Source organism: Danio rerio, chromosome 17 (genome assembly GCF_049306965.1).
Source record: "Danio rerio strain Tuebingen ecotype United States chromosome 17, GRCz12tu, whole genome shotgun sequence".
In the NCBI taxonomy this organism is placed as follows: domain Eukaryota; kingdom Metazoa; phylum Chordata; class Actinopteri; order Cypriniformes; family Danionidae; genus Danio; species Danio rerio.
Window position 1 is genome coordinate 3,781,307 of NC_133192.1, and position 11,331 is coordinate 3,792,637.

General features: G+C 45.7%; 1 protein-coding gene across 3 annotated transcripts in view; it reads left to right on the plus strand.

Annotated features, from left to right (window-relative positions):
• Nucleotides 1-9,000, plus strand: part of kcnk10b (potassium channel, subfamily K, member 10b) — a 39,891-nt gene extending 30,891 nt beyond the window's left edge. For 2 of the 3 annotated variants that reach the window (XM_005169783.6, XM_017351661.4), the window contains exons 6-7: nt 4,843-4,985; nt 7,864-9,000. In XM_005169783.6, the coding sequence (XP_005169840.1) occupies nt 4,843-4,985; nt 7,864-8,514 (794 nt within the window). In that variant the 3' untranslated portion in view covers nt 8,515-9,000. The remainder of the gene's footprint in view (nt 1-4,842; nt 4,986-7,863) is intronic. The other variant, NM_001161399.1, reaches the window with a different exon arrangement.
• The last annotated feature ends 2,331 nt before the right edge of the window (nt 9,001-11,331 follow it).

The following is an 11,331-nucleotide window of genomic DNA, read 5'->3' on the forward strand; positions in this document are numbered from 1 at the left end:
GGGGAGGAGCTGCTGATAAAGGGGTTCAACTACTGGCGAAGGGGAGGAGCTGCTGATAAACGGGTTTAACTACTGGTGAAGGGGAGGAGCTACTGATAAAGGGGTTCAACTACTGGTGAAGGGGAGGAGCTGCTGATAAAGGGGTTCAACTACTGGCGAAGGGAAGGAGCTGCTGATAAAGGGGTTCAACTACTGGTGAAAGGGAGGAGCTGCTGATAAAGGGATTCAACTACTGGCGAAGGGGAGGAGCTGCTGATAAAGGGGTTCAACTACTGGCGAAGGGGAGGAGCTGCTGATAAACGGGTTTAACTACTGGCGAAGGGGAGGAGCTGCTGATAAAGGGGTTCAACTACTGGCAAAGGGGAGGAGCTGCTGATAAAGGGGTTCAACTACTGGTGAAGGGGAGGAGCTGCTGATAAAGGGGTTCAACTACTGGCAAAGGGGAGGAGCTTCTGATAAAGGGGTTCAACTACTGGTGAAGGGGAGGAGCTGCTGATAAAGGGGTTCAACTACTGGTGAAGGGGAGGAGCTACTGATAAAGGGGTTCAACTACTGGTGAAGGGGAGGAGCTGCTGATAAAGGGGTTCAACTACTGATGAAGGGGAGGAGCTGCTGATAAAGGGGTTCAACTACTGGCGAAGGGGAGGAGCTGCTGATAAAGGGGTTTAACTACTGGCAAAGGGGAGGAGCTGCTGATAAAGGGGTTCAACTACTGGTGAAGGGGAGGAGCTGCTGATAAAGGGGTTCAACTACTGGTGAAGGGGAGGAGCTACTGATAAAGGGGTTCAACTACTGGTGAAGGGGAGGAGCTGCTGATAAAGGGGTTCAACTACTGGCGAAGGGGAGGAGCTGCTGATAAACGGGTTTAACTACTGGCGAAAGGGAGGAGCTACTGATAAAGGGGTTCAACTACTGGTGAAGAGGAGGAGCTGCTGATAAAGGGGAGAAGATGCTAGTGAAGGGGAGGAGTTGCTAATAAAGAGGCGGAGCTGATGAGGAAGAGTAGGAGCTGATGGGGAAGGGGGGAGCTGCTGATAAAGCAATGGAACTGCTGGTGAAGGGGAGGAGCTGCTGAAAAAGAGGTGGAGCTACTGGGAAAGGAGAGGAGCTGCTGATAAACGAGGGGAGCTGCTAGTAAACTGAACTGCAGGGGAAGGGGAGAAGCTGCTGATAAAGGGGTTCAACTACTGGCGAAGGGGAGGAGCTGCTGATAAACGGGTTTAACTACTGGCAAAGGGGAGGAGCTGCTGATAAAGGGGTTCAACTACTGGTGAAGGGGAGGAGCTACTGATAAAGGGGTTCAACTACTGGTGAAGGGGAGGAGCTGCTGATAAAGGGGTTCAACTACTGGCGAAGGGGAGGAGCTGCTGATAAAGGGGTTCAACTACTGGTGAAAGGGAGGAGCTGCTGATAAAGGGGTTCAACTACTGGCGAAGGGGAGGAGCTGCTGATAAACGGGTTTAACTACTGGCGAAGGGGAGGAGCTGCTGATAAAGGGGTTCAACTACTGGCGAAGGGGAGGAGCTGCTGATAAAGGGATTCAACTACTGGCGAAGGGGAGGAGCTGCTGATAAAGGGGTTCAACTACTGGCGAAGGGGAGGAGCTGCTGATAAACGGGTTTAACTACTGGCGAAGGGAAGGAGCTGCTGATAAAGGGGTTCAACTACTGGCAAAGGGGAGGAGCTGCTGATAAAGGGGTTCAACTACTGGTGAAGGGGAGGAGCTGCTGATAAAGGGGTTCAACTACTGGCAAAGGGGAGGAGCTTCTGATAAAGGGGTTCAACTACTGGTGAAGGGGAGGAGCTGCTGATAAAGGGGTTCAACTACTGGTGAAGGGGAGGAGCTGCTGATAAAGGGGTTCAACTACTGGTGAAGGGGAGGAGCTGCTGATAAAGGGGTTCAACTACTGATGAAGGGGAGGAGCTGCTGATAAAGGGGTTCAACTACTGGCGAAGGGGAGGAGCTGCTGATAAAGGGGTTTAACTACTGGCAAAGGGGAGGAGCTGCTGATAAAGGGGTTCAACTACTGGTGAAGGGGAGGAGCTGCTGATAAAGGGGTTCAACTACTGGTGAAGGGGAGGAGCTACTGATAAAGGGGTTCAACTACTGGTGAAGGGGAGGAGCTGCTGATAAAGGGGTTCAACTACTGGCGAAGGGGAGGAGCTGCTGATAAACGGGTTTAACTACTGGCGAAAGGGAGGAGCTACTGATAAAGGGGTTCAACTACTGGTGAAGAGGAGGAGCTGCTGATAAAGGGGTTCAACTACTGGTGAAAGGGAGGAGCTGCTGATAAAGGGGTTCAACTACTGGCGAAGGGGAGGAGCTGCTGATAAAGGGGTTCAACTACTGGCGAAAGGGAGGAGCTGCTGATAAACGGGTTTAACTACTGGCGAAGGGGAGGAGCTACTGATAAAGGGGTTCAACTACTGGCGAAGGGGAGGAGCTGCTGATAAAGGGGTTCAACTACTGGCAAAGGGGAGGAGCTGCTGATAAAGGGGTTCAACTACTGGTGAAGGGGAGGAGCTGCTGATAAAGGGGTTCAACTACTGGCGAAGGGGAGGAGCTACTAATAAAGGGGTTCAACTACTGGTGAAGGGGAGGAGCTGCTGATAAAGGGGTTCAACTACTGGTGAAGGGGAGGAGCTACTAATAAAGGGGTTCAACTACTGGTGAAGGGGAGGAGCTGCTGATAAAGGGGTTCAACTACTGATGAAGGGGAGGAGCTGCTGATAAAGGGGTTCAACTACTGGCGAAGGGGAGGAGCTGCTGATAAAGGGGTTTAACTACTGGCAAAGGGGAGGAGCTGCTGATAAAGGGGTTCAACTACTGGTGAAGGGGAGGAGCTGCTGATAAAGGGGTTCAACTACTGGTGAAGGGGAGGAGCTACTGATAAAGGGGTTCAACTACTGGTGAAGGGGAGGAGCTGCTGATAAAGGGGTTCAACTACTGGTGAAAGGGAGGAGCTGCTGATAAAGGGGTTTAACTACTGGCAAAGGGGAGGAGCTGCTGATAAAGGGGTTCAACTACTGGTGAAGGGGAGGAGCTGCTGATAAAGGGGTTCAACTACTGGTGAAGGGGAGGAGCTACTGATAAAGGGGTTCAACTACTGGTGAAGGGGAGGAGCTGCTGATAAAGGGGTTCAACTACTGGCGAAGGGGAGGAGCTGCTGATAAACGGGTTTAACTACTGGCGAAGGGGAGGAGCTACTGATAAAGGGGTTCAACTACTGGTGAAGAGGAGGAGCTGCTGATAAAGGGGTTCAACTACTGGCGAAGGGGAGGAGCTGCTGATAAACGGGTTTAACTACTGGCGAAGGGGAGGAGCTGCTGATAAAGGGGTTCAACTACTGGTGAAAGGGAGGAGCTGCTGATAAAGGGGTTCAACTACTGGCGAAGGGGAGGAGCTGCTGATAAAGGGGTTCAACTACTGGCGAAGGGGAGGAGCTGCTGATAAACGGGTTTAACTACTGGCGAAGGGGAGGAGCTGCTGATAAAGGGGTTCAACTACTGGTGAAGGGGAGGAGCTGCTGATAAAGGGGTTCAACTACTGGCAAAGGGGAGGAGCTTCTGATAAAGGGGTTCAACTACTGGTGAAGGGGAGGAGCTGCTGATAAAGGGGTTCAACTACTGGTGAAGGGGAGGAGCTACTGATAAAGGGGTTCAACTACTGGTGAAGGGGAGGAGCTGCTGATAAAGGGGTTCAACTACTGATGAAGGGGAGGAGCTACTGATAAAGGGGTTCAACTACTGGCGAAGGGGAGGAGCTGCTGATAAAGGGGTTCAACTACTGGCGAAGGTGAGGAGCTGCTGATAAAGGGGTTCAACTACTGGCGAAGGGGAGGAGCTACTGATAAAGGGGTTCAACTACTGGGGAAGGGGAGGAGCTACTGATAAAGGGGTTCAACAACTGGTGAAGGGGAGGAGCTACTGATAAAGGGGTTCAACTACTGGCAAAGAGGAGGAGCTGCTGATAAAGGGGTTCAACTACTGGCGAAGGGGAGGAGCTGCTGATAAAGGGGTTCAACTACTGGTGAAGGAGAGGAGCTGCTGATTAAGGGGTTCAACTACTGGCGAAGGGGAGGAGCTGCTGATAAAGGGGTTCAACTACTGGTGAAGGAGAGGAGCTACTGATAAAGGGGTTCAACTACTGGTGAAGGGGAGGAGCTGCTGATAAAGGGGTTCAACTACTGGCGAAGGGGAGGAGCTGCTGATAAAGGGGTTCAACTACTGGTGAAGGGGAGGAGCTACTGATAAAGGGGTTCAACTACTGGTGAAGGGGAGGAGCTGCTGATAAAGGGGTTCAACTACTGGTGAAGGGGAGGAGCTACTGATAAAGGGCTTCAACGACTGGTAAAGGGGAGGAGCTTCTGATAAAGGAGAGGAGCTGCAAGTAAAAAGGAGGAGCTGCTAGTGAAGGGGAGGAGTTGCTGATAAAAGGGCGGAACTGCTGATAAAGTGGTGGAACCTCCTGATATACAGGAGGAGTTTCTGAGGAAGGGGAGGAGCTATTTGTTGGTTAAGGTTGGATTACTGTATATAATCTGGCTGGTGCAATCAAAAATCATCAACAGACATGATTGTGAGTGCCGTTGTACTCATGACAGGTACTATTCATTACTTTTCAACATCGTCTTGGAAATTATTTGTACTTCTGGGTGGTCTTAGATTTCCACTGGTGATGAACTAAACTTAAACTCTACACAGTTAAGTTTATAAATGCAGAAGTGCTTTAGTGTGTCATTTGGGATGCATTTTATTGGGATGATTATCTTACTTGCCTATTTTGTGTTATTTGTGGATGTTTAAATTCCTTATGTAATCCAAAGCCCTCATTATTTCTAGGAGGAGATCGGAAAATTGAATACATGAAATGGTACAAGCCTCTGGTGTGGTTCTGGATTTTGGTGGGTCTGGCGTACTTTGCAGCAGTTCTCAGCATGATTGGAGATTGGCTCAGGGTTCTGTCCAAGAAAACAAAAGAGGAGGTAAGACCTGCCAAACACAAATGATGAAAGTGCAGTGCAATATATTGATCTGCAATACCCAATACGGCATTATTGTATTTCATGGCATCTGCCGAGCATTAGTCGATTGGCTCCTGTTGTTAATGCATCTTGGTTTGTCAATAGTTAACATGGTTATATATTCCTTGATTGTATTAGTAAAGGTAACTTTAAATTATTGATCAATCTTAGGAGACTTGGAGATGCTGACTTTAGACTTTGACTTTAAAATAGAAAATTCTGTTTTGCGTTGATTTCAAATAGTAAATTCTAGGGGTGTAACGATACACTTAGCTCACGATACAATGTGTATCACGATATAATGTTCACGATTCGATATGTATCACAATATTTGGAATAAAAATTGAAAATTAAACTGAAATGCAAATTTTTTTTTTTATTTAATTACCAAGTAAACTATTTTTTATGTATTTCTTTTGTTTCAACTTGTTAAACTGAACCTTCTTTATGAAAATAAATTAAACAGGACTGTCTCTGGAAAATAAAACAATTTAAAAACTTCTTATAAAATATTATTGAAATGATTCAATTCAATTGAATTTAACAGTAAGAGCTTAAAGGTTCAGGACACCCCGGAGAACTTTTTTTTTTATATTAACAGATGTGTGTGTGTGTTGAGCATCAGTTAAGACAATGTTAGCACCAGTCAGCTTTAATTGTGGGGAAAACAGGATTCCGGGTTTAAAATGATTTTTGGGGCGGGATCAAAATCGGCGACGTAGCGCAGAACTGCAAGTGCAATGATGACGCGTCGGTTTCTCATTATTATTCATAGCGGAGTTTTCTTATCCTATGAGAAGAGCCGGCTGCTTAATTATTCATGAGACCTGCCAGACCTGCCAGAGTCAAGCCCGAGCTGAGAGACACGGAAACCACGGCACAGTATTTAGCCGTTCATGAAGGCTCATATGTGTTTGTTTCCATCATCCACGGGGTTTGTTGCATGTTTTCCCCCGCGATCTTGTCAGGGCCGATCATACAGCAAAGCTGTGTGTGTACTGCTAGCATTTTTGTCAGGAGAGCAGCACGAGAATTAGAGAATGGCGGACGCTGTCTTTTATCAGGAGTTCGTTCACATTCAGACACATCACTGTGCTGCTGTGTTTGCCTAAATCCTCCAGATTACCAGCAGGGCTAATAGTTAAAATAGACAGGTCAGGAGACCTGCTGCACTGAGTCTGCTGGATACGGGGATTGAGGGAGAGTCCTCATTTATAGTGTTTACATGAACACACTTATCTTTATAATGATATAAATTGTGGTTGTGTGTATATGAAATTATGAATAACAAATGTAGCAGGGCATTAAATCACTGTTCATTTCTTTGCATTTTAACTTTGTGAACTATAAACTCATGCGTCTCCTCACGGTTTGTCTCATTTTGTGAGCTAGCTTCGTTCGCTCACGTTCTCCCCTGCTGGCCACGCCCACTCCTGCCCGATGCTCGCGGAGCTCCGCCCATTAATCATGCATCTTTTGAAAAAATTCTGAAGTAGACTTTAACCGAAAGTGGGGGGTGTCATGGCCCTTTAAGGCTTTGCTTGGTCACTTGTGTTTTTTGTGTGTGCAATCTACATTTCCAGGTAATCAGCAGTTCTATAAGATAATCCTGAACTGATGTGTATCTGTCTGAGAGGTTTTTATGGATGACTGTCTTCATGTTGGGCATGATGAGTGACAGGGTGGCCGTCTTTTCATTTCACAGGACAGTCGTGACTCTTTTCAGCAGTTTAGGCTGGTTTACTATTTCTTTGGCGTCGCTGATGTCGGTGCTATCAAGTGTATCATGTTGACGTGTATTTTTGTGTGCCTCTGTTCTCAAAAGAGTTCATGCTCGTCGTAATCATAACTCTAAAATGCGCTATGATTGTTTAAATAATGTGCACGCTTTCGGTTTCATTTCCACTGCTGTTCATACTTCCCACGCGGCTCCTGAACCATCACTCTGTTCCACAAACTGAATGTTGCTTACTGTTTTATTACCTGTTCGTCGCAACCTGCAGGTTCTGTTCACTGAAGCAGACGCGCGCGCCTATCATAGTCCACTGTAGTAGCAGCTCACGGTCAGCTCACGTCATGTGTGATTTTGCGGCCGCCAATACATCATTATATGAAGACAGAATGATATTTTAGGGTGAATTGTACCTTATAAATACAGTATGTGACTCTTTCAACACCATTAGGAGGTATTCATGTCGCTGTGCAAAGTATCTAAATCACTGGGAAGACTTTAAAACTTCGGCTATGTTTGACCCAGTATGCGTGTCAAAAAGCAGACGAGTCTAAAGCAATGACTGTACAACCGAAATGTTGCCAGACGTCTGATTTTGAGAGGATGAGCCATCCTCTATTTCAGCTCCACTCATCTTGGTCTGCTAACACTACTGCTGCTGCAATCTGAACTCTCGTGCGACAGCAGGTGGAACGTAGCTCACATGCAAACAGCTTAACTAATAAGAGAAAACGGACGTCATATCGTAATAAAATCGGCATAACGGCACGATGCATATTGTGACATTTTTGCATCGCAATAAATCGTACAACGATAAATCGTTACACCCCTAGTAAATTCTGTATCAAATGCTGTTTTACATTCATTTTAAATGCTAAATATAATTACATATTGAGTGCAAATAGTTAAAAGTGGTAGAAAATCTTGTTTTTTGTTAGTTTTAAATATTAGCTTTTGTTGCAGATAATAGTAAAATTTAACAGTTGTTTTTGTACAGTGTACACATTAGCTAAGCCACAACATTGGATTTGCACTTAAAACAGCACTCAAACATCTACTCAACTGTTTTTAAAAGCCATGTTCTCAATGCTCTTTATTCTTCTACAGGTTGGACAACAAGTTGGAGGCATTAAGGCTCATGCAGTGGAATGGAAAGCAAACGTCCGAGCAGAGTTACGTGAAACAAGACGCCGTCTTAGTGGAGAAATTCACGATAAACTCCAGCGAGCTGCGACTATTCGCAGCATGGAGCGCCGGCGTTTGGGTCTGGAGCAGCGTGCGCATTCGCTCGACATGCTATCGCCTGAAAAACGAGCGGTTTTTGCTAGTTTGGATGCCGGACGCTTCAAAACATCCTCGCAGGAGAGCATCGACACAAAACTCAACAACCTGCGCCTGAAGGCTAAATGCGGAGAGCAGCAGACGTCTTCAGAAGAAAACATCTTCAACCGCTTCGGCTCGCTCACTAAACTAGCCAAACGCAACAGGAGTAAAGACCTGCGCAGGAATATTCAGGAGGATCCAACTCAGATAGACGAACTCGACAACGTCACGCTGGGAGAAGAGAGACAGGAGGAGGAGGACGAGGACCAGATGGAGGAGGAGGAGGAGGAGAAGGTGGAAAAACAGGCCAACACTGGATTTACCTGTCTGCCGCACTATCCTGAGGAACCCAAACAGCAGAACGGTCTCGCACCCGCTCAGGTTAAGGAACAAGAGCGAAATAAAAGACTGGAGCTGAAGGAACACCAACCGTAGGCACACGATCACACCTGAAGGGCCAAATTCATACAGAATGTGTTTCATAAAGAGGCTGAGAGAGCTTTAAATGCACTGCAACATGAGAAAACACCCAAATAGACAAAACACCAGCATATAAAGAAAGCATCTTCATCGGTTTGATGTTGCACGTGTTGCATATCGTCACAAAGCAAACGCAAATAGAAAACAAGTTGCAAATCCTTACAACACATGCACACTTTCATCTGAAAAATACTAAACAAAAAGCAAGTTGACTGAAGTAAGCACGTTGTATTTATGTATATTATGCTGTCTTCTCAAGGGTGATGGCTCGGTGGTTAGCACTGTGGCCTCACAGCAAGAAGGTTGCTGGTTTGAGTACCAGCTAGGCTGGAGTTTGCATGTTCTCCTTGTGTTGGTGTGGGTTTCCTCCGGGTGCTCCGGTTTACCTCACAGTCCAAACACATGTGCTATAGGGGAACTGAATACACTAAATTGGTTGTAGTGTATGAGTGTGTATGGATGTTTTCCAGTACTGGGTTGCAGCTGTAAAAGGCATCCGCTGTGTCAAACATATGCTGGATCAGTTGGTGGTTCCCTTCGCTGTGGCAACCCCTGATAAATAAAGGGATTAAGCCGAAGGAAACTGAATGAATGAATGTTGTGTTCTCTAATATTAGCTTACTGAAAGAGCCTGAATAATTCTGAATTAAATGCCATTTATTTTGACTTTGTTTTTACAAATAAAGAAGCCCTGATAATTTATTGTCATTAACCTTGAATTTATATTTAGTTGAGAATTTTAAGGTAATTTACCGATTTTATTTAACAACGTTTCACAAGTTCACACTTACAGATGTTTCAGAATAAAGTGTATTTGGCGTGTTGTCCTGGAGAGGGCTCTGAGCTCAGGGAAGACACCCCAACTCGTGTTATCCCCCATATCAGGGAATAGGGAGGTGTTGGGATTCGAGCGAAGTGTCTAGCCCGGGCCCAGACGCTCCCCCTGGGTATATAATGTTTATGAGGTGAGGTGTCGGGGTGGTAGAGGAATGCTAAAGTCGTGAGATACTGCAGGTAGGACAGCTTAAGTAATTATAGGGGTTTGGTCTAATACTGATTGGATAATAGAATGATTGTCAATGACCAATTGAATTGCTGAAACATCTGTGCATGCTCCTCCCAAAATTTGTTTTAAGAGTTCACACTTAGCTGATGATAGATTATGAAGCATGTTTGGCATGCTGTCCCGGGAGAGAGCCCTGAGCTCAGAAGATCTTCGAGCCTGGGGCTCCCTCCCGTTTGCAGGGCGAGAGGGGAGTTTGAGCTCAGGTAGATCTGGAGTACTCCCCTGCTGTAGTAGCTAATGAACAGATAGTGATCGCTCTTGAGAGATTACTACTTACTAGGAGCATGTCTACGGTGCCGATTTGGATTAGTCAATTAACTTAAGTTGCATGTTTTTGGATGGTGGAAAGAAAGCGGGGAACCCGGGGGAAACCCACGTGAGGACAGGTAGAACGTGTAAACTCTGCACAGAAACATCGGCTGGCTTGGTAAGGACTAGAACCAGTGACGTTCTTGCTGTGAGGCAACAGTGTTAACCACTGGGCCACCGTGCCACCCATCTGGAGGAGGAGTAGGGATGAAAGGGGGGATTCTTCAAAATGAAGATGGCTGTTGTATGGAACTTAGGGTATTTATAGTAAATTAGGAATCGTCTGATTGGTGAATCACATATTGAATAATGCGGTACCGGCTGCAAGCAATCATAATCACATGATCCTCTCGAAATTAGTTTATAAATAAACTTCACTTATGAAACATCACTTAATCATCAGTTTATTCAATATTTAATATGCAAACGACAAAGGAATGATGTAATCAGGGTGTTAAAATAAACAAAAAAAGGTCACCAAGAAACTTGTTGACCAATCACTGCACAATATGCAAATCCCAGCCAGGTTTGTCACTTTTTTTCAAGCTCATCCCCTCGAAATATTTCCTTTGTGGTTCAGTCTATGTGCATGTATTGTGAGGATTTTCAGTGCCTTTGCTATTTGTGTTTGATTTGTGAGGATTTGCGGAGGATTTGTGCTGTCAAACAGATAATTAGATTATTTAGAGGTAATTAGATAATTAGAGGTAACACTTTATTTTGATCGTCCATTTGAGTATTAGTAGACTGTCTGCTTAATATCTGCTGATACTGCTCCTTTAACAGACATTTAACTGACTGTAAGAAACTTTGCAAGTACATACACTAACCCCAACCCCAATGCTGTGTTCACACCAGACGCGGAAGAAGCATCAAGCACGAGTGATCTACATGTTAAGTCAATGCAAACGCGCAAATAGACATCCTGTGGCGCGATACGCGGGAATGGCACGATATACGCGAATGGCGCATCGTGAATTCATCGTTTAGCGCAAATCGAATTCACAAGTCTGAACTTAAGCGGACATTCGCGCTGCATTAACCAATCAGAAGCTTGCTCTTGTGGGGGCGTGATTGTGACGTAGCGCCTGTTGTTGGTGTCCAGGGGGAAATCCTCCAGCCGACACTGACAACAGTTCATCAAACTGGGCTGGGCTCAGTCAGAAGCACCGCTGAAAGCCTCCATCATCCAGGTTCAGTTTCTAAAGGAGTTTATGAGCTCACAGAGCTGGATGCACCTCTGAAAGGATCTAGTAGACTCAGACACGGCTCCAAACGTATCAACACTGTTTTTCAGCCTTCATTAAGCACATAAAAACATAAATATTTTAATATATATAAATATTTTCATAATAGAATTCATGTTAGCTATTTCACCGAGCAGACAGAAGCCCTGC